At 42.8% G+C, this 24,311-nt stretch overlaps 1 protein-coding gene across 4 annotated transcripts in view; it reads left to right on the forward strand.

Annotated features, from left to right (window-relative positions):
* The window catches only part of inpp5a (inositol polyphosphate-5-phosphatase A), a 534,961-nt gene that overhangs the window by 178,508 nt on the left and 332,142 nt on the right, over nucleotides 1-24,311 (forward strand). For all 4 annotated transcript variants that reach the window (XM_078223475.1, XM_078223474.1, XM_078223473.1 and 1 more), the window contains exon 2: nucleotides 6,614-6,655. In XM_078223475.1, the coding sequence (XP_078079601.1) occupies nucleotides 6,614-6,655 (42 nt within the window). The remainder of the gene's footprint in view (nucleotides 1-6,613; nucleotides 6,656-24,311) is intronic.

Raw genomic sequence — 24,311 nt, forward strand, 5'->3', positions numbered from 1 at the left:
CATATTTCTCTGGGTCATACTTACACTAATATTAAAACCAATATTTCTTCAAAGTTATAGTCTTATCTGAGACATTTGGTGCCATGATGTGTGTCCATGACACTGAATCATGTCGCCTGTTTATTTCTCTTGTTGTAAATGCATCAGATTCTTGAGGTGTGTTTCTGTGGAGGTGGACGTGTCGAGACCTTGTTAATGTGGTGGCAGACGTGTTGTCAGTTCTATTTTATCCTCCGAATTCGCGCTAGACTTGACTGATGCTGCTACACGCACACAGACTCACATACCTGCCCATAAATGTTCTGATGTGCCAGGCTATTGTCTTCCCCCTTCTCCCCACACTGAGACATGTCTGCCAAAATAGCACAAAAACATGCCAAAAATGTAGAAATCTATGTTTATGCCAAATAAAATGTTTGTGTTGTTCTTGTCATTCATAATTTGCCTTCACGTTAACAGCAGACTGATTGCTACAAGGGAAATTTAAACATAAGTGAATTTTTGTCATGCTGCTTTTTATTGCCCTCATCGTACCAATGCAGCTTTTAAAAATTTCATTCGTGGGACATGGGCATCGCTGGCTGGGCACATTGCCCATCCCTAGTTGCCCAAGGGCAGTTGAGACTCAACCACATTGCTGTGGGCTCTGGAGTCACATAGGCCAGACTGGGTAAGGACAACAGATTTCCTTCCCGAAAGGACATTAGTGAACGAGATGGGTTTTTCTGACAATCACTAATGGTTTCATAGTCTTTAGTAGATTCTTAATTCCAGATATTTTTATTGAATTCAAATTCCACCATCTGCCGTGTGGGATTAGAACCCGGATGGATCCCTTAATGATAATAAGTGTCAATGGATGACTACCTGATATCTGAGTAAGTAGAGATGATTTTAAACTAAATAGAGGGATGGTTCTAGAGATGGGCACAGTAAGAAGTCTCACAACATCAGGTTTATTTGGTAGCAAAAGCCACTAGCTTTCGGAGCGCTGCTCCTTCGTCAGATAAATGAGAGTTCTGTTCACAAACAGGGCATATAAAGACACAAACTCAATTTACAAAATAATGGTTGGAATGCGAATCTTTACAGGTACTCAAGTCTTAAAGGTACGGACAATGCTGAGTGGAGAGAGGGTTAAGTACAGGATAAAGAGATGTGTATTGCCTCCAGCTGGGACAGTTAGTGAGATTTTGCAAGCCCAAGCAAGTCATGGGGGTTACAGATAGTGTGACATGAACCCAAGATCCCGGTTGAGGCCGTCATCTCCAATGCCGGCATCTCCACATCTAGAGATGGGGTACATAGGCTTACAAAGCAAAAGGATATTGCAGCATTGCAAGGCAATGATACCTTGAACATGACAGGAAGGGAGAGTGTACAAACATTTTTTTAAAAAGCAGAAAATAGGGTCAAAAGGTGGAAAATGGTTAAAAAAGCAAAATAAATGGCTCTCTACATAAATGCTTGTGTATTTGGCACAAAATAAATGAGTTAAAGGTGCAAATTGAGGTTGATAGGTATGATCTTATAACCATTGCAGAGACATGGTTGCATGGGAATTAAATATTTTGGGGTATGTGACTTTTCATAAAGACAGACAGGAAGGAAAGGGTGGTGGGTAGCTTTGTTAGTATAAGACGGAATAAGCACAATAGCAAAAACTTATTTTGGATCCGAAGGTGTGGAATCCATATGGTGGAGGTAAGAAATAGCATGGGGAAGAAGACACTGGTGGGAGCAGTCTATAGTTCCCCTAAACAATACCTATACTGCAGCATGGTGAATAAATCAGGAGATAATGAGAGTATGTAAAAAAAAAGGCCGTATTTAATCATGAGTAACTTTAATCTTCATTTGGATTGGGAAAATCAAATTGGCAGAGGTAGCCATGAGGAAGAATTCATAGAGCGTATTCAGGACAATTTCCTGGAACAATATGTTGTGGATCCAACTGGCAAAAGATGACCAAAAACATCATAAGAAGAAAATAAACTATGATGGTAAACTAGCAAGTAATATATAAACTCCTTTAATTACATGAAAAGGAAGGGAGAGGCCCTTTAGAGAATTAGACTGTGGAAGTAATAGCGGGGAACCAGGAAATGGCAGAGGAGTTAAATAAATATTTTGCGTCAGTCTTCAAAGTAGCAGACGCTAATAGCATTCCAAATATACTAAATAATCAAGGGGCCAGAGTGGGGGAGGGAATAAATACAATTACTGACACTGGAGAAAAAGTACTCGGGAAACTAATGGGGCTTAAGGCCGATAAGTCCCTTGGACCTGATGTGTTGCATCGTAGGATATTAAAGGAAGTAGTTACAGGGATAGTGGATACACTGGTAGTAATCTTCCAAGGACCTTAAATTCTGGAAAAGTCCCAGAGGATTGGCAGTTTCCCAATGTAATCCCCTTTTTCAAAAGGTTAGAGAGAGAATAAACAGGTAATGATAGGCCAGTTAGCTTAACGTCTTTCGTTGGGAAAATGTTAGAGTCTATTCTAAAGGATGTAACAGCGGAACATTTAGAAATGCATAATATAAGCAAGCAAGTGAGCAGATAAAGGGGAACCAGTAGATATAATATACTTGGATTTCCAAAAAGCATTCAATAAGGTTCTACACAAAAGGCTACGTAATAAAATAAAGATCCATGGTTGTTAAGGGTAGAATATTAGCATCGATAGAGGATTGGCTAACTAATAGAAGACAGGGAGTTAAGATAAGAGGGGCATTTTTAGGATGGCAATCTGTAACTAGTGGAGTGCCATAGGGATCAGTGCTGGGGCCACAATTTTTTACGATATGTATTAATGACTTGGACGAGGGAAATGAATGTGCTCTTACCAAGTTTGCGGATTACACAAATAGATGGGAAGGCAAGTGGTGAGGATGACACAAAGAATCAACAGAGTTAAAAGCAAATTACTGCAAATGCTGGAATCCGAAATCAAAAGAGAAAATGCTGGAAAATCTCAGCAGGTCTGGGAGGAGAGAAAAGAGCTAACATTTCGAGTCCAGATGACCCTTTGTCAAAGCTGCAAATCAACAGAGGGATATTGACAGGTTAAGTGAGTGGGTGAAAGCTTGGCAGGTGGAATATAATGTAGGAAAATGTAAAGTTGTGCACTTTGGTAGGAAGAATAAAGGAACTGAATATTATTTAAGTGGAGGAAGACTGCGTAAAGCTGCAGGGGTTTGGGGGTCCTCATGCATAAATAACAAAAAGCTAGCATGCACGTTCAGCAGGTAATTGGGAAGGCAAGTGGAATGTTGGTCTTTATTTCATAGGGAAGTCTTGTTGAAACTATATAAGGCACTAGTTTGACCACATCTGCAATTCTGTGAACAGTTTTGGATCCCCTTATCTAAGGAAAGCTATCTGGGCATTGGAGGCAGTTGAGAGAAGGTTCACTAGGTTGATCCCAGGTATGGGCAGATTTTGTTATGGGGAGAGGTTGAGTACAGTTGGGACTGGTAAGAAGAATGAGAGCTGACGTTGAGTCATATAGGATTCTCGGGGGCTTAACAGGATAGATGCTGAGAGCCTAATTCCCCCTGGAACCATAGAACCCATACAGTGCAGAAAGAGGCCATCCGCCCCTTTGAGTCTGCACTGATTCTCTGAAAGAGCATCTTACCCAGGCCCATACGCATACTCTGTGTGGGGATTAGGAAGATGCAAGTATTTCCAAAATTTACTATTACTGCATGTTTTGGCTGGTCTATTGATGATACACAGGGCAAGTTCATACTCTATTGAATATTTGGGTTGACAACAGACAGTGATGGGAGTTGAACTGAGAACAAGAGAACTCCCATGTCACATTACTCATCTGTTTCCTGGCAATCATTATTTAGGATGACCTAATTAAATCTGTCATGGTGTTGTTGTGGATTAACTGTACGTTCTCAATCACTCCAGTGCTGTTCTTTCCGGCTTGCATGACTACCTCTTAAAACTAAAATATAAAGTGACATTGATGTAACTTCCATGTTCTGTACACTATTCTACTCTGCAGAATATGGATTGATAACATTTAATATGATATATATGCTAAAAGTGATGATAAGCACGATGAGTTAATGACAGTTACTAAGATGTCTGCCAAAGACTGATTATGCTGGAATCCAACAGCACATCAATCAGCAGATCATGACATTTTGAGTGGGTGTCTTCAGACCTCATAACCCGACTCTTTTGAATCTCGATTCTGCGTATTTCCAACATTTCCTGTTTCCCTTTTGAATTTCCAGTACTTTGAGGATTCCCTGCTATCTTCCTGACTCCACAGACAATGTTGCAGTCTTTTAGCTAATGCTATTACGCAGCTAATCCAGTCCCACTTCTGCAGCACATATAACATTTTGAAGATGCAAATTTTACATTTCTTTAGTATCCAGAAAATTAGTTAAGGCATTAATTCAGAAAAGATTTTCTAAAGTAACTTCCCATGCGTATGTTTTATTTTCGTGAAATGCATATTGTGTGAAGTTTGCATGTTCTCCCTCTGTCTGCATGGGTTTCCTTCATGTGCTCCGGTTTCCTCCCACACTCCAAAGATGTGCAGGTCAAGTTGATTGGCCATGCAAGATTGCCCCTTAGTGTCAGGGGGACTAGCAGGGTAAAAATGTGGGGTTATGGGGATAGGGCCTGGGTGGGAATGTTGTCGGTGCAGGCTTGATGGGCTGAATGGCCTCCTTCTGCATTGTATGGATTTTATGATTCTATATAATACAGCTCTATCTTCCCTCTGCCACCCCCAATTCTTCTGCATGGAATAACACTGAGCTGTACAGGTGACACCCAGAATCCATGTGAAAAGTGGATTCAATCTCTAATGTCTGTGGATCTTGGCATGAACCACTTCAGCAGAATAGAAATGTAATAGAAAGTTTCTGTATTATGCAACAAGTCCGTAGCATCTGAAGAGAAAGGAAACAGGTTAGGTTTCAGACAAATAAATATCTTCTGACAAAATATCGAACACTGAAATGTTATCCCGCCTGTAATGACTTTTACAAGGCCCTCAATGTGGGCCTCTTAACATATCAGCTCCCTGATTGAGACAGTAATGGATTGCCCAATCAGGGAGTCCTGCAGGTGTGTATAATGTGTATAACAGGATCACTGGCACTCTGGGTTGATGCTCTGTATGAGGAAATACCTATCTGAGTGTAGCTGATTTGTAAATAAATCTAAACTTGGTGAAGGGACACCGGGCTTCGAAGAGCTATTTCGTTGCCTTTTCCGCTTTTCAGATATTGGTGGGTTTGCTGCCTATTTCTGGTAGTTTCTGTTTTTATTTCAGATTTCCGATACTTGGAAACATGGGGATTGCTAGACAGGAAAAAACCCAAGCTCCATCTAGTTCACCATTTACCATTTAGGTAGCCACGTGATACAATCATAATGGAGTTGCTAACTAATTGGGCTGGTCGATCTTTATCGATTCGTCTTCAATACACCTGTTTTTGTTTTATTTTTAATCCCCAAAGAAAAATCAGAGGTCAGAGGAATTATCTCAATAGTGCACTCTTGCCCCCGACCTAGCTTCAGCTTCTTGCATACTGACTCCAGAATGGATACTGTCCTGGATAAAGTAAAAGACTGTATTACAAATGTCACCATAATTAATATGTGCTCGCCAGCACACTTGATAGAGGGCAATGATTTCAATGCAGACGTGACTGCCTGGCCTGGCTAACTGAAACAGGTTTTTTATTTAAAAAAGAGAGGCAGTAGAAATTTTGAAGAAATGATGGTTTAGATCGTTTAACTGTCTGTTGGTATAATCACTATAATAAGTCGAGTAATTTTACCATCAATATACACTACTAAGGCTAACAACCATATGATTATGATAAATCATATTTTATTCAGCACTATATTTGTGTTCAGAATAAGAGTGTTTTTTATACACTCTGCACTGTATAATAATACTGCCCTGATCAACATTTCAAGTTGAGGCACAGGGTGGCACTGTGGTGAGCACTACTGTCTCACAGCGCCAGGGAGCCGGGTTCGATTCCCGGCTTGGATCACTGTCTGTGCGGAGTTTACACGTTCTCCCCGTATCTGCATGGGTTTCCTCTGGGTGCTCTGGTTTCCTCCCACAGTCCGAAAGACGTTCTGGTTAGGTGCACTGACCCTCCTCAGTTCTCTCTGTGTACCCTAACAGAGTGTGGCGACTTGGGGATTTTCACAGAAACTTCATTGTTAATGTAAGCCTGCTTGTGACACTAATAAATAAACTTTTAAACTTGGCTGAACCATATCCTGGACGTACCGAACCTTCGTTTGAAGCAATGCTGCATTACCCAATCATTCTCCCTTAATATTCTCCCTTAAGATTGAGGAACTGAACATTCTCAGGGAAATTGGAAAGGAGACACTTTCTGGTTTTAAGTTGAAGCATGTTGGTTTTTAGTACAGGGCCTAATGATGTACTTGTTCCATTTGGGTTAAATAATCATAATTTTCATTTTAGCTCTTGTGCTCAAAAATTAAATAGAAGGTCTCATTGTAAGAGGACAAGTTATGACAGCGTTGTGCTGCAGGTGAATCTTCTGAACAGTGTATTTACTGATTTTTATCTTGTGTTTTGCAGCCTGAAAGTCTCCAAAAGAACTGGCTTCGAGAGTTTTATCAGGTAGGAATGTTTACAAAGGATATTGAAGTGTTCTCTTCCTGTACAGTGTTTCAGCATTCACTGAAAGCACGAAGGATGAAATTAGAATTCACGGCTGAAAGATGTTCTATACGTTATTAGTTTGAAGAAGGAAAATCATTGTCTTGTTGCCTTTGGCAGCATATTTGAAAGTGATACTTTTTCAGTGGAGGACGGTCAAGTTTAGCTTAATTGGTAACATAACGTTTTATTCTGTAACCTGCTAATATTTTCTTTTGACTTATCCTGAAAGTACTGGAGCCCAAGATTAGAACTGATCAATGGTTTGTCCTAGCGGAGCGGGCTCCTAAGGAGGAGTGTTATTACTCACATTGGAGATTTTGCTCTGAAGGTGACCCCTTCCTAATTAGACTTTTTTCCATTCTTTCTGTAAAAAGGCACTGACTCAGTTAAGCTTACTCAGTGTTGGAACCACTATTCCCGTGCTTATGAAATTTTACTGGTGAGGACTGACTGTGTTTAAAAAGATCTCCCCCTGTTACCGAGGCCTATATAAGGTTGGATTTTAAAAGACTTGCTTCACCGTGTATTAACCAGCATCAGGTTTTGTCCTCTAGTCATCTGTCGCAGATGCTAAATGTCTCATTTCTGCTTGGACCACTCAGACATCGCTTCTGTATCTCTTCGAGATCGACTGTTTTCATTTGATTCTACTTGCTCTCCCATTTAGTGCCAGGAGTGGTGTGGAGCTCAAGAGACAGTTCTCTCCCGCTTCTACCTCTGACAGTGCTGCACTTAGCTGTAATGGCCTCACTTTCAATGGAAAACTGAATGTAATTTGGATTAACATTTTATTGTTAGAGTTTGACAACTTGAAGCATTAGAGGGAGCGTATGGTTGTAAGCTGCAGATTATGTAAATAGCTGAGGCACATTAAACAACTGCAGGTTACATGACGTGTAGCGTGGGCAAAGCTGACATGTTGCATTCCCATTATGGGTAGACAGAAAAAGATTTCATTTACCTCTCAAAAGGTAGAATATAATGAATATGACAAACTTACCAATGAACTGAAATAATGCAGTATGTAGTGGCAACTTGGAGGACAGGATGCTATGGGCGGTGGCACAGTGGTTAGCACTGTTGCCTCACAGTGCCCAGGGATGTGGGTTCGATTCCCGGCTTGGGCCACTGTGTGGGGTTTGCACATTCTCCCAGTCTATGTGTGGGTTTCCTCCGGGTGTTCCGGTTTTCTCCCACAGCCTGAAAGACGTGCTGGTTAGGTGCATTAGCCATGCTAAATTCTCCCTCCGTGTACCCGAACAGGCGCCGGAATGTGGCGACTAGGGGATTTTCTCAGTAACTTCTTTGCGGTGTTAATGTAAGCCTACTTTTAAATAAACTTTAAAAACTTTAAACATTCGATTAAACCAAGAAAATCCGTGCTGTGGGACTGTCCAGGCTTTCTTTTCTCAAATTGTGCTTTGTTTTTCTGCCGCTCTTAGCAGCAGTATCAATATCAGTTGGAGTTCAAATCACGAGCACGATCTATCATGTTCCATTCCCAGTTTTAATATTATTGCCTGCGTGTAATTCTGTGTGATGAATGTTATCCCCTGGACTGGTTAATGCATCCAGCAATCTACACAAGCCTCTGATGCCATACAGCTGATGTACTAGTGGATTTCTTCGGCCCGAGACGGGTTTAATGATGAATGGATTGTCCTGCATATTTTAAGCCTTTAAGAGGGCATTGTGCAAAAATGGATTGAAATATGTTTTTAAAGATGCAGACAGATTCATACATCTTTTTCAGTTACTCTTAGCACTATCTGCAGCCTATATCCCCCAGCAAAGCCCACAATGCCAGGCTTTATGCTGGTATTTCAAAAGTTAACTGTGGTTGAAATAATTCATGTTACTGACTGGAGAGGCGTCTGCAGGCTTAGACATGTTGTGAAACTTATGAAGTGTGATAGGCTGAGCTAGAACCTCAAGGTACTGAAAGGTGCATTGCGACTGGTCACTGATTCTGGTCAGATGCTCAGAGACACTGGGAGGTGGTCACTGAAAGGGGCAAGATCAGGAATTTGCAGGTTCAGTATGTTTTGCCTCAACAAAGTAAACTTGCAGACAGGCCTGATATACTGGAATAGATACTGGATAGATAGATAAAGACAGCAGAGTTATATCTTCATATTGCCACCTCACAAGATCAGATTACACAATATGACAGATCCCACAGTTTTAGCTGTGGTTGGAGGAATGAATAGCAGGTGTTCTGCACTATTACCTATTAAAATATATTCAAATGCTTCATCTAGATAATACAGAGAACTCAGATTTATCCAGAGGCTTTAATATATTAAAATATCCCAAGTTGTTCCACAGGAACAGCATCAAGTAAGATTTAGCATCAAGGATTTCATGGTCTCCCCACGACTACCAGCGAGAACAGGGAATTTGGCGCTCGGCCAAATAGCCATTCACCGGAACGGGACCGGAGAATCCCAGCCGCGGGCGAGGCCAGAGAATTCCGACCCAAAGACTGATGACCAAATGCTTGTTCAGAAAGATAGGTTTGAAAGGGTGTCCTGAAGGAAGAAAGAGGTTTAGTTCCAGAGCACAGGGCCCATACAACAGAGGGTTGCCAATGATGGAGTGATTAAAATTGGGAATTCTTAAGAGGTGAGAGTTGGAACAGTGCAGGTTTCTCTGAGGGTTTTATTACAGTGCTAGAGAGGGGAAAAGCCATGGAGAGATTTGAAAATAAAGCTGTGCATTTGAAAATCGAAACTTTGCAGGGAACCAGTAAGGGCCAGCAGGCACAGTGGGTGTGATTGATGAATGGAACTTGGTGCAAGTCAGTACACAGGCAGCAATTTTGGATGAGTTTATATTCATAGAGGGAAGAACGTGGGGCCTGGCCAGGAGTAAATTTGAACATTCAAGCCGAGAAGCTACAATGACATGGGTGAGGGTTTCAGCAGCAAATACATCCCATTGGGGAGGAGTTGGGTGGCGTTTGCAGAGGTGGATACATGTGTTTTGGGAATGGCGCAGAAGTGTGGTTGGAGCTAATTTCGTTCAGCTTCATACTTAATCAGGATCTTACAAAATGTTACAAAGGGATGAACAAGAAATAAATGTGACAAGCGGAAACCCCAAGAATTTGGATATATTTGCTGGAAACCTCCAAGCTCCTGTGTGGCTGGGATTCTCCGGTGCAGCTCCAGTGAATGGAGTCTTGGCTGAGCACCAAATTCTCCATTCTCGCTGACAGCAGGGCGGGAACGAACAAGACCAGAAAATCCCGCCCATTGCATATTTTAATATACATATTTAATATATGGTTGCTCGTGTGGCAATTGCATGATTTTCGAAGTAGGAGGACCATCACAGTACAACCTTTTGCAGTGACAAATGGGTTTAAATAAATAATAACGTTGTGACTTGTGGTAGCTTTGTTTGATTGGCAGTTCTCTTATCTCTGTAGAAAAGGTTATGGTTTTATTGAACACCCCTTCGTGACTTGAGTATGTAACGTAGAGTGAAACTTTAGCGCAGTGCAGCGGGAAGTGAGCTGGCTGTGCTTTCCTGCAGATAAGATATGAAATGGAGGCCTGTCTCAGAGTTTTGGTGGATACATGTTAAGCCTTATGGCACTGTATAAAAGAAAGCGTACATTTCTTCCAGTGTGCGGCCCAACATTTCTCTCTTCAAGCACCAACAGCAAGCAGGATAGATGAGTTGATCATTCTTTTTGTTGCTGTTTGTGGGATGAGCTGTATGGAAACTGGCTGTTGCTTTGCCTGCTTGTAACTAGTCACTGTACACTGCAAAATCAGCATATTCAAGATGAAGCAGTTTGTGACATTTTGTGAGAACAATCAATATTGTGGGTTCATGATTTGCAGTCAAAATAACTTTGAGACTAATAGGTGTTTTTTTTAATGCATAAACATTCATGCCAAATTCAGCAAAGGGTGGCTGTGTAATTAAGTGGGAAAATCCAACAAACGCAGTTTCAAAGTTACATTTGCAAAGGTTATCTCTGTTTGGTACACTATAGAACTGTATGTTGAATGGTGTGAAGTTGCTGTACTAGCATGATGGGTATGAGCCAATTTTGTACTTGCGTGATATACATGAACCAACTTTGCCACAGAAAATTAGAGTTGGTCTGAAATGACACAAGGAGCTTGTTTAAAGTCATATAAAGCCTGTGCACCTCACCTACCCTGGATGAGCTGCCAGAGATTCTTTTGACATCTTGCTAATTGTTGTTCAATTATTCATTCAATTGTTCTGACACGGAAAATTAGCCATTACAAATGAGGAGTCTCATTCCTTCAATTCCTTTACTTGTGGCTGGACAATTAAATGTTTTTTCTGCCTCTAATTTACACTTCCTGCTCAGTCCTTACGCTGTGAATTCCACCGACCTTCAGTCTGATTGGTTAAGGAAATACGCTGCTGGCCCTGTTCATTCAAATGCTAGACATCCTGTTCCCCTCACTGTGATCCATTCGCACTCTTGGCAATGGTGACCAGCCGGCAGGATCATCCGGTCTACACCGACAGTGAGTCCCTGTGTAAACAATGGGAAACTCTGCTGACAGTGGCAGGACTGGAAGATTCTACTGCTGGCCATTGGCGGGCCACCTCCGCCAACGCGCAATATCATCAGGATTACAATGGGCATGCATGTTGCCCTGCTACTGCAAATTATGGTCATGTCTCTTTCTTTGACATGCAAGCAAGAACTTGTGTAACATTAAAATAATTTTAAAGTGGAATACTAGCTAGTGTACAAATCAAGCCAGAGGCTGTAAAATGATGTTGATGAACAGACAAGGTATTCATGGCAGATCTGCATTGTCACAATGGCTCCCTGGCTTGCTGGCTTTTCATTGCCTGTGGCTTTGGTTTTCCCTTCTCCATTCCGTGTTAAGGTTACCAGTTCTGGTTGGACCAATCCCTGGAAATTTAATCACATGAGCTTCCAAATGAACTGCCCCAACCAGCCACTTAGGTATATATTCCCCACCCCATCAACACATCTTTGCATTTCTCAAAATGACAGGTTTGTGGTGAATCAGGACATGTACATACTGTGAAGTGAGCTACCCTTTCCTCATACTATTGAGAAAACAATCTATATTCAATTAGTCGCTGTGGTGGCACCATGGAAACTTGTGATCAGTTAGAGAAGTAACTTGTCGGTGTTCAATGTAGCTGCAAAGCTTACATATTGATTTTGTGGTCATTTCTGTATTTGGTGGTTTTGACATTTTACTAACCTTGATTCACAGTTTGTCATTTTGAGAAATGCAAAGATGTGTTGATGCCCAGGCCACACACCGAGACAAATTCCTGTCCTTGAGAACTTCCTGCGCTTCTTCTCAATGCTCATCAATTTGAGTTGAGTCTACTTTTACAAGAATTAACAGGATGCCATTGAAGGAAAAGTCTCGTCTCATGCCCACTTTGTGGGTGGGTTCAGTAGAGTCGGACCAAACTATGAAGAGGGTCATACAAAAGGAGATGTTAATAAAATGGGAGCAAGGTACATAGTATAGCTTTAGCACTGCCAGTAGAAATAGCTTATGGAATTGGCTTTTGGGTGGCACAGTGGTTAGCACTGCTGCCTCACAGCGCCAGGGTCATGAGTTCAATTCTGGCATGGGTGACTGTGTGGAGTTTGCACATTCTCCCTGTGTCTGCGTGGGTTTCCTCCAGGTGATCTGGTTTGCTCCCACACTCCAAAAATGTGTGGGTTAGTTTGATTGGCCATGCTAAATTGCCCCTTAGTGTCAGGGAGACTAGGTAGGGTAAATACGTGGGGTTATGATGATAGGGCCTGGGTAGGATTGTTGTCAGTGCAGGCTTGATGAACCGAATGGCCTATGTCTGCACTGTAGGGATTCTATAAATCGAAAACATTACAAACTGTTAACCTGTAAGGCACAATCATCAGCCAGATCGAATCCAGGATACTTCATCAACTCGAGGAAAGTGCTGAGAGAGAATCTAGTTTGACAATTGCCACCACCCCTCGTCTGCTCTTCCAACTCCATTTCCAAAGCCAGGTAGTTCATATGTATATTATCATTGTAGTCAGGGGAACACTCAGCCAATTGTTGTCAATTTAATTTATATAGAAACAAAATTGGACATTTAATATCAATTTGCAAGAAGAGAACCTGAGAATGAGTGTCGATCAGAAAATTGCCTTGGGTCAATGATCCTGATGAAAGACAAGCTTATGTAAACACTTTACCCTTGTTTATGCAGTGTTGACATTGGCCAAATTCAAAGTGAGAGATGTTCAGGTCTGAGCTGTGTGCCCAAGGCATTGACTAATGGCAAAAACAAACATGCTTAAAGCTCTAAGCTGGTTCTGTCACACAGGCGACAGGAAGCAGCTAAATTGGATCAACGTTTTCTCTCTCGGTTTATCACTTTTGCAGCCATTTTTCTTCTTTTTGGATCATAGCACACCTCTACAGGTGTTGTTGGCTTTCTCTACTTGGAATATGAGATGGTGAAAGAGAAAGCTACAGAGGTGGAGTTATAGGGAGAAGTCTTAATCGAAATGGTATCATGAGTATCCCTGTAGCTATGGGCTGGATTTTTCCGGCCATTCATGCCGGCGGGATCTTCCGGTCACCAACGGCACACCCTCTGATTTATCCATCGACAACGGCGGGAGCAGAAAATCCCACCACTGGCCAATGGCGGGCTGCTTCCGCCACTGCAAAATATGTGGCAGGTTGCGTGGAAAATCCGACCCACGGATCCTGAGGTGACAACATGTTCTTGCTTTCACCCATTCCATAAAAATAAAAAAGAGGCAGAATCTGACACAATGATTCCAATTGTGAGATTGTGACTTGGGAGGGAGGGCTTGAATGATAAGATTGTGATCTGTTGTTGGGTTTGAAGCAGAAGTGGAACAATTGGAAGACATGGAACACGATTCATCAGGCATTAGTAAGTGGAAGTAGCTAATATTGCAGTTCAGTCTCTTACAATGGAAGTAGATAAAAGTGACTCATTGCTGAGTATGTGCACTCGGAGATACAGGCCAGAACTTTATGCTCCTCCACGGTGGGCTCTGAGGTGGGGAGTGGGGGGAGAGGGAGCTAAAATAACATTGAAGGGATTCCTTCTGGGATCCCTTCCACCCCAATCCAGTCATGATTTTATGCTGGAGCTTGCAGTGCCTTGGATGGGAAGCCTACCCATGCCTCCAAAAAGGGCCCAAGGAGCCATTTGAGGGCCCTCCCAGCCCCAATTTGTAGGCTGGCAGTTGCCCAATGATTGAGGGTGGGAAAATGAATGTTTCTCCTCCCCGGGACCCTTGTTACTTACCTGAAGTGCAGACCCAGGGACGGTGCTGCAGTACCTCTTCCGGCCACTGCCGTGCTGTGCTTGGAGGGGTTGGACAGCAGTCAGCCAATCAGGTTGACCAAGGCAGGAGTTCCATCCAAATATGGATGGAGGTACCCCCTGCTGCTAATCAATGCTGAATTGGGTGTTAAAGAGCAGTGGACCTGTCAGTGGCGGTGGGGATGCAATACCTGCTGGCTCTCAGGATGACGGGAGCCGAGCATTCGCCATCTGAAATTCAGACCACAGTCACGTCACAATCAACAGCAATAGAATTCAATCATTCCTTTTCTACACAACAGCACGAGATTTTCCTTTCTTGGCTAGGCCATGCTAGGAGATAACTATAGGACATGTGTAAAAACGCTGGTGATTCATATAGATGCTGGGTGAGGTTTGATCTTTGATGAATAATTAAATTGGGAGTAAACTTTCTGAGTTGAAAACTAGGCAAATGCCAGCCACATTTCTGGAAAGACTTAGCGCAGGTGTTGCAAGTCCAAGACTAAATTAATGCCAAAAACTCAAACCCAGTTCTTGCCAACAATTTTATTTACTTATTCGTGTCACAAGTTGGCTTACATTAACACTGCAATGAAGTTACTGTGAAAATCCCCTAGTTGCCACACTCCGGTGCCTGTTCGGGTACACGGAGGGAAAATTTAGCATGGCCAATGCACCTAACCAACACATCATCGGACTACAGTTTGTGATTATAACACACGCGCACACACAGACAGACAGGCACACAGACAGACACACAGACAGACAGCCACCACACACAGACAGACAGACAGACACACAGACACCAATGATAATATTTCAGTCAATTTAGTCACATTAAACAGCTGATCTATGAGGTGTTTCACTGAGTAAAGAGCTTGGGTAGTATTCGAAGTATGAGAAGCAGCAAGTACTTAAATTAGCTCAGTGTTCCAACATAAAACATGTTCGTTAGAGTCATGAACAAAGTAGGTTTAGCACATGTCCACTGGGAACATTTGCTGTTTCAATAATTACCGTGAAGGAATTTAAAGCAATAGTAACTGATGTAAATGTGACAAAGTGTTGATACTAATCTACTTGCAGAGATCTCTGAGGAGAAAATACTGATTAGGCATGATAGATGACCTGGTTGCACCCCCGCACTTAGCTCCCCACAGGCCAGTAGAACCAGAGGTCCTAATTCTGATTGCTGATGACCGGTTGTAAGTGTCCATGCGAATGTCACAAGAGGAGAAGGTTGGGCTAGCCTGTGATGCCTTCCAACACCTACCAACACTGCATGTCCTTGCCACATAGATCGCGTGCAGAAGACCACCAATATTTGTGAAATTGTACTGACAATATCTTTAAGAAAAAAATGGGAGAATGATTTTTTTTAGAAGTAGCCATTGTTTGCTGAGTCGATAGGTCAAAGTTTATCAGTGGTTTCAAAGAGATGAACTGACAATTTTGAAATTTTTGGCAATTACTAATAGAAATAGTAGAGTGGTATACTGTTGCACAAAAAAAAAGATACTCTATGAGACTGTGTAGATACATCATGTACTTCTAGGATAAAGCAAACAGGATGAAGCATGAGTCAAAAAGCAATTAATAAAATGAAGTATAAGAATGAAGTTAACTACAACATTGGCGTCAGGTTGGGCTAGCCTGTGATGCGGCACAGTGGTTAGCACTGCAGCCTCACCGTGCCAGGGACCTGGATCTGATTCCCATCTTGGGTCACTGTCTATGCGGAGCCATACACGTTCTCCCCATGTCTGCATGGGTTTTCTCCGGGTGCTCTGGTTTCCTCCCACAGTCCAAAAGACGAGCTGGTTAGGTGTATTGGCCATGCTAAATTCTCCCTCGGTGTACCTGAACAGGTGCCGGAGTGTGGCGAATAGGGGATTTTCACAGTAACTTCACTGCAGTGTTAATGTAAGCCTACTTGTGACATTACTAAATAAACATGAACTTATATTATCTATGCAGAATAAATGATTTAGCAGGAATTGCACAGCCACTTGCTTTTGATAAAAGGTTTCCTCAGCAATCTGTATGTTCAAATGATCTTCCATCTGATACTTCTCCCGTTCTACGTTCTCCCCAAACCAGCAGCAGGAAGCTAGCTTTCTGAGTGCATCTGAACGATCCAAAGCCACGGAACCCTTGATCAAGCACTCCATTTATCTTTCACCATCTGCATGATAGATTTTTGAAAACTTTTGAAGGTACAAATGTACCCACTTCTGATGTTTCTGTTTCACTTTCCACTGAAGGAAATGCCTGGAGACATTCAAATAATTGTGGGGAACGCATGCTTGTACAGAATGAGAGAAAACTCGGAGCCTGGGAGGAATCTGATTCATGCAAATTTTATTTTTTGTCTTTAAGCTTTTAGCCTTTGACTGTCAATGACTGTACGTTGTTCTTCAAATGCAAGTGGAGCAGCAAGCAGACTTTGCTGAAAGGGCTTGTACTGTAGCCCAACGACATGGAAACAGCTGAATTATATCAAACGGGCAGGCAGCCAAATCTATGGCTTTTCTTGTGACGTAATGGAAAGTTGTGGCGTTCTGTTTGTTTTATTATGTGTTCTGACAGATTCTCTTGCCCACAAATATGGGAAAGGCTTCTAAAATGTACAGCCACAGAGACAACAGCAGTGGGTGAAGATCCAGGTGCTATAAGCAAAGAAAAGCTGGGAGAACATGTACTTGATCTTATAACTGCTTGTTAGCACAGCGATCAACATTTGATTTTTTAAAAAATAACTTTATTTAAAGTAATATAGCCTACTGTGGACTTGCTCTTCCTTCATCCACTTTTGCAAACTAATGCTCACCACTGATCTGTTAAACAATGTTTTGAGACAAAGTAAATCTTAAGTTCTATTTCTTAAAATCCAATATACTGATCTTGTCATTAGGTGCTTTGTCTTTTAAAAGTCACTGTCTAGATAATTCCTCAAGATTCTGTGCTCATCCTGCTAAGTGGGCAAAGGTGTAATATATTGTGAAATAGATTTAAAATAAAGGGACAGCCCTTTAGAATCAAGATCAGGAGGAATTTCTTCAGCCAGAGGGTGGTGAATCTATGAAATTCATTGCCATAGAAGGCTGTGGAGGCCAGGTCATTGAGTGTATTTAAGACAGAGATAGATAGACTCCTGATTGGAAGGGGATCAAAGGGTATGGGGACACGGTGGTAGAATGGGGTTGAGAAACTTGTCAGCCTTGATCGAATGGCGGAACAGACCCGATGGGCCGAATGGTTTATTTCTGCTCCTATATCTTACGGTCTTATAGACCAGACCAGGTAAGGACGATAGATTTCCTTCCCTAAAGGACATTAGTATGACTCGCAATGGTGACTGATTTTAACGTTGATGCAACAGTATCCTTGGAATCACCGTCAGAGCCACAATCTGCTTTCAAGGGGCTGTGCGTTACCCTTCACATTATTTTCCTACTTCCTCAGGCTTAGTTTTCAGCATTGCTCAGCAGTCAAGCAATCCACTAGAAATGGCACAAAGTCATCCTGCATTAGTTCAGTTTCATTTCATTTTCCTTCATTCCTTGTGGGTCACTTTTCCTAAAGTGCTGGAAGGTTTTAGCTTGTCTTTCATTCTTGCATTAGTTTTTCATCAGTTGTACAATATGAAGTAACGTGTTTGTTTAGACTGTCATTTACGGTGATATTCTTTCACCTACTAACAACAACTGATATTTGGGTGGGATTATCTGGTCCTGCTGATGGCAACCTCGCGCCCCCCCACCCCCTGGAAAATCCACTTCCGCCGCCACAAAACGTGCCACGGGAAGAGGAAAGTCCCGCCAATTATCTATGTATGACCTTTAATAGAACATGTCCCAAGGCACTTCACAGGGGCATTATAAAACAAAAATAGCACTGAGCTAGATATGGAGATATTAGGTGGGATTTTCCAGTCCCAACCACTCCTGGAATCGTTCGGTCCTGTCAAAGGTCTTTTGTCTGGGCCTTCCAAATTCCCCGTGACAGGTTCCACCATTACAGGGCTGGAAAATCCCAGCCTTTGGTCAGATGACCAAAAGCTTGGTCAAAGAGGGAGGTAAAAAGAGGAAAGCGAGGTGGAGAGGCTGAGTTTCATTGCATGGGAATAGTCAAGTGTTGATTGAAATTGTAAATCATTCCCAGTGGCTAGGTAATTACTGTGCTATTAGTGTCAACATGGCTCAGTGCTGGCACTTTGGTTGAGTTAGGGATTGTGAGTTCAAACACTTGAACACATAGGACAAAATCGTGCCAAAAAATGGCAAAGTGTCACGGCTTGACTGAAAATTGGACAGGCCAGTTTTCTCGGCAGATCTTTTGACACTTTGTCAAAAAAAGGGAGCTCTGTGTCATGTAGTCATGTTGAGCGGCGAGGCTGAAACACACTGGTAAAGCTATACTGAGATCAGAGCAAAACCATCCTCCCACCCCTCTTGCAACCGCACCATTGATTGTGGGGGCGGGCCCCTCTCGCCCCCATGATTATTGCCAGCATCACTTCTATGGTGCCAACCTGGCAATGCTAACCCAGGGGTTATACTCACCTTTATGCCCCCAAGAGGGATCCTCATGACAGATTCCCATCTGGGTGAACCTGTTGTAAAGTCACTTCAGCGAGGTTTGAACATATCGTGAGGGGTCAACGTATGCTGAAGGAGGGGTATTTAATATTTAAACCTATTAAAATGTATTAAAATCAGTTCATAACCGTTGTGGGCATGAACCCGCCAGCAAGGCGGGCAAAAAAAAAAACATCAGATTCGCCACTTCCGGTTTTAGCCAGAACTTGAGACCCAGTCACCATTCCCGCAGTTGGAGAACATGGGCTCAAGATCCTTGGGCAACAGCACCATTGAGGTGACCTGGTCACCTATCTCCTTTCTGTTGCTATATTCTAATTGATTGCCATCTTTTCCTATAGAACAGCGGTGACTAAACTTCAAAGCTTTGGAAGAAGAGTCAGATTGGACTCAAAACGTTAACTCTTTCCACGGGTACTTCCAGACCCGCTGAGTTTTTCCAGCACTTTGTGTTTTTATTTCAAAAGTACTTCCCTGGCTGTGTAGCGCTATGGGATGGGAAAGTTTTTATAAAAATGCAAGTTTTTTTTCCCTTTCCTTGGTTCTATTACAGTGCATCATCCACGTTAATTTTGATCCCAAAAAGTAAACGAGTTGGGCCATTTAATTAGCTTCAGGGTAAATTATTTGTCCGTTGGACACAGAAACCTTAACGTTGTCTGTTTCACCCTTACTGCATGTTGAGTTAGATGGGGCTGCAGGATACTATAAAAGACTTCAAATTGCCATGAGAGGTATCATGATATGAATGATCATTTCTCTGATGCCATGGAATGTTGGTCAACTAATTCACTTTCTAAACAAATGCAATACTATAATGCGGTCTTCAGCCAACTGAAGTCAGAATCCTACGTGAAAGAATTCCTCACTGGACTCTGAGGCTGAAATCTGGAAGTCACGTGAACCAATATTCATTTCTGTGGTTCTTGTACTCATACTATCTATAGTTGTAAAACTCCTTTTTCTATCCCCTCCCCAGGTGTGTGTGTGTGCACACGCATGTGTGCGCTTGTGCATGTGTGTCGTGGAGAGGGAATTTGCAACCACTCCTCCCAGGTTTTGTATGCGCAATAAATTAACCCTCTGAGTTAATCATCATGCAAGTTTGCTGCAAGGTATTAGTAAAATGGATCGCACAAACCAAAGGTTTGTGAAATCATGCCACTATTTACTTTAAAAATAATTCAAAACACCTCCTGCTTACAGACTGGTGGTGAGGGGCAATAGGTGCAAGTTGCCTGTCTCTCTCCCATCTGTAACGGTTGGGAAAATTTTTGTCTTTGCAATAATTCGGCGAACTGTATAAAAATAATCCTTGTACGCACTTGGAAAAAATCTAGGGCTGATCTTGATGTTTTATTCTGTCTGAACCATGATCTCCAAATTAAAACTTTTCAATGTTTTCAGATGATTTGGAATGTTCTCATCTTAAAAAATCCCTTGTTTTGACTTCATCGTTAATAGCTCAGATCAGAATGACATTTATGCACAAGCTATGTTAACCTCCCGCACTAGTTGTAGTACTGGTTATATGTTCTTGCATTGAACTGTTGGGTGAGTTTTCCGTGCCATAGTCAATTAGTTATTCTGTTTGTTTTTCTTTGTCTTTGAGATAAAAATGTAAACTTTCTGAATAGTTCAATAAAATCCTTTTTGTGCCTGAGAAAAAACAGCATCAAAGCTTGAGACGTCACAGAATTTTGAAGCATGAAGATCGGAATGAGTGATTCTTACAGCATAAAAATATTGTGCAAAAAAAATCAAATTTGAGACTAAAAGTTGGCAAAATAGAAATGACCAGTTTAAGTTACAGGGGAGAGCTGCAAATCATCTCCTTACAAAAAGAACAATAACCAAATAAAATTGGCATAAAACGAAACAGCTAAAGACAATTCTATTCAGTGTATTTTCAATGTGTTTTTATGATACTGCACACGAAGGATCATTCAGCCAAAACACAAACACTTCAATTAAACTGAAGTGTTGTAAAACAATTAACAGACATACTGCTTGCTATTGGATCTGAAGTGTTTTCTGTACACTTGTACAGTCCAGAGTCTAGCAAAATATAGTGAGCAGCACATGAAGTGACAAGTTACTTATTGACAATATTGATGAACCCAGTGCATATCCTCAATGTTCAGTTGCAATAAACCCTCCAGACAGTACTTACTACACACAGCACAAGATTTTGCAACCTGTTAAGCCATGCTCTGATAATTCTTTCACTCCCTCCTTCCATACTGATATTGATTTTCACTCATTGTTCTTCAGAAGGTAGCCATTTTAGTTCAAAAGTGCACAGTGATTGTCTGCACATCTTTTTACAATCATAGAATCTCTACAGTGCAGAAGGAGGCAATTTGGCCCTTCGAGCCTGCACCAACAACTATCCCACCTTGGCCCAATTCCCGCACCCCGCCGCCCCCCCCCCTCCCCCTTCAGACCCACGCATTTACCCTGCTAATCCCCCTGATGCTAAGGGGCAATTTAGCATGGTCAATCAACTTGACCTGCACATCTTTGGAGTGTGGGAGGAAACCAGAACACCCGGAGAAAACCCATGCAGGCATGGGGAGAATGTACAAACTCCACACAGACCGTGACCTAAGGCTGGAATTGAACCCAAGCCCCTTGGCGCTCTGAGACAGCAGTGCTAACCACTAAGCCAGCAAAATGAATACTCTGGTAGTTGGGGCAGATTGAAAACTATCGCAAGAAGAGCGAGATCAAATTTCTTCACAATCAAAGTCACTCTGGTTCAATATTTAGCAGAGAATGAGTTAAATCACCAATGTTTTGCTTATGTTATTGGACAGCTACATGTTGGTAAGTATGTTGCAATGCCTTGCTCGTGGCACTGTGGAAATCACTTTCCTCCCTTTATATTGTAAAGTAGATTATCGGTGACAAGTAACCGTGAAAGCATTGAAATCATTTTCTAAATGTCAGAACTTTGATTTTCTGGCTATCAGGCCTTTCCTCAGTGGCTGGCGCAGCCAGCCTGTGTGAGTTAGCAATTGAGAGAACTCTTTTCTGACTTGTATGGACTGGCTCAGTGCCAGTAACATAGAAACTAAGAGCAGGAGTAGGCCAGTCAGCCCTTCGAATCGAGACACTCTGCTTTCCACTGCTGGTTCCCATTTGAATTTTTTCTCTATTGCTGCTGCCTCAAGATCAGCCAAAGGGAAACGTTTACGTTACATTTATTTCACCAGTGTTGGAGCTGCAAGCAGCAATGATACAATGAGGTAAATGTGGCACTCGCTGAAAAGAATGGACAGAATTTTCCAGCTGATTGGGATCTCAACATGATTCTGTTCTCTTCCGGCTTTCTCCAGGGTAGCGTTGAAGACGAGAGGAAAACCCCCTTGGATCTGTCAGGTAACAGTTAATAGACTGTTTGAAGTTGTTTTATGGTCTGCTATGGCCTTGCGTACTGGATTACCCAGCCGTGGAACCTGTTTCTCATCTGTCAGCAACTTGTCAGGGTCGCTGAGGCGAGTGCAGAGTGGGAAGAGCTTTTACAATGACACTGACAGGCTGGGGAAACTTTGATCAGTTACGCTGAAGAGTCCCAGCCTTGGCCATTGAGACCCTGATGGTCAAAACGCTTCTTCTCTCGCAGTGTGCTTGACAGGTGATTGCCAACTTCTTGGGAAGGCCCTTCAGTTAGCTCACCTTCATCTGCACTTTCCTGCTGTCAGCCATCATTGCAGCATGGGAACAGCTTACATAGCTTCCCCTTCCATCTCTGCTGAGGGTCAAGAGCAGAGGCCACATCATCGTCAACTGCTCCAGCAGCAGGGGCAACAGCAGCAGTCGCTATCTTCTCCTTTAATGGGATGGACACCAAGACCCAGCTGGAAAGAAACACAGCCCCCCACCACAGAGACCAGAGGTTAAGGATCAGCCCCTTGACATGTCTGCGCACCAGTGCCTCAGGAGGCTCAGGTTGTCATTGCAGCTCAATGCTGAAATCAACAGCAGCCTGGAACAAGATCTCCCACCAAATGGAGCCTTCGAGCAAGAATTGTTTGTCAATGAAGGGCCATAATTCAGCCCTCAACACACCCTAGGTCTCTGCCTCTTGCCAGGTAGTGTGCAAGAAAAGAAAGTGAAGAAGTGGTGATGATGGCCTCGTGGTATTATCGCTAGAAAAACTCAGCTAATGCTCTGGGGAGCTGGGTCTGAATCCCGCCACCGCAGATGGTGGAATTTGAATTCAATAAAACGTATCTGGAATTAAGAATCTACCGATGACCATGAAACCATTGTCGATTGTCGGAAAAACCCATCTGGTTCACTAGTGTCCTTAAGGGAAGGAAATCTGCCCTCCTTACCTGGTCTGGCCTACAAGTGATTCCAGAGCCACAGCAATGTGGTTGACACTGAACTGACCTCCAAGGGCAACTAAAGATGGGCAATAAATGATGGCCAGCCAGCGACACCCATGTCCCATAAATGATTAACAAAAAGTGAGTGGTTGCAATGGCTTATTTGCAAAGGAGGGGCGGCACGGTAGCACAATGGTTAGCACTGCTGCTTCACAGCTCCAGGGACCTGGGTTCGATTCCCGGCTTGGGTCACTGTCTGTGTGGAGTTTGCACATTCTCCTCGTGTCTGCGTGGGTTTCCTCCCACAGTCCAAAGATGTGCGGGTTAGGTTGATTGGCCATGCTAAAATTGCCCCTTAGTGTCTTGAGATGGGTAGGTTAGAGGGATTAACGGGTAAGTATGTAGGGATATGGGGGTAGGGCCTGGGTGGGATTGTGGTCGGTGCAGACTCGATGAGCCGAATGGCCTCTTTCTACACTGTAGGGTTCCTATGATTTCCTATGAACAGCATTTGTGGAGGTTGCCTGTACGGAATGGTTGTGAAAGGGCAATAAGCTGAGGGTGTGTGCATGTGAGATGTCAGGAGATTGAGGACTGACTGGAGTTGCAAGGTGTGCTGTTGCAGATGAAAGTCAGAGTGTTGGGACTGGCACCTGTAAGTTAAGCCATGCCTTGGCAGTCCCTCAGATTCCGCAAAAGAGTGGAGGAAAGATCCTTTCTTCTTTTTACATGATTTGACATTGAATTCATTCACTCGAATTTACAGGTCCTTCTTAGTCCTTGCCCTGTTAATTTCTCAATCCTGATCAGTTAAGGATATATGCAGTTACATATTTAATATCAGCCCACTGACTCCCACAACTCTCTTGATTATACTTCCTCACTATGGGCGGCATGGTGGCACAGTGGTTAGCACTACTGCCTCACAGCATCAGGAATCCGGATTCGGTTCCAGCCTTCGGTCACTGTCTGTGCGGAGTCTGCACGTTCTCCCCGCGTCTCCCTGGGTTTCGGTTTCCTCTGGGTCCTCCAGTTTCCTCCCACAGTCCTGAGCATAGTGCTAAATTGCGCCTTAGTGTTCCAAGAGATGTAGGTTAGTGGGATTAGCAGGGTAAATATGTGGAGTTGCGGAGACAGGGCCTGGGTAAGATGCTCTGTCAGAGAGTTGGTGCTGACTGGATAGTCCAAATGGCCTCCGTCTGCACTATAGGAGACACTGCGAGGACTCAATTTCATTCTCCTAATTGCTCCATCACATCTGTTTTAATGATGCAGCCTTCCATCTAGCACATTCAAGATGTCTTTCCATTTTCCAATTAAGGATGTTGGGTGGTCTCTCAA

Source organism: Mustelus asterias, chromosome 11 (genome assembly GCF_964213995.1).
Source record: "Mustelus asterias chromosome 11, sMusAst1.hap1.1, whole genome shotgun sequence".
Taxonomy (NCBI): domain Eukaryota; kingdom Metazoa; phylum Chordata; class Chondrichthyes; order Carcharhiniformes; family Triakidae; genus Mustelus; species Mustelus asterias.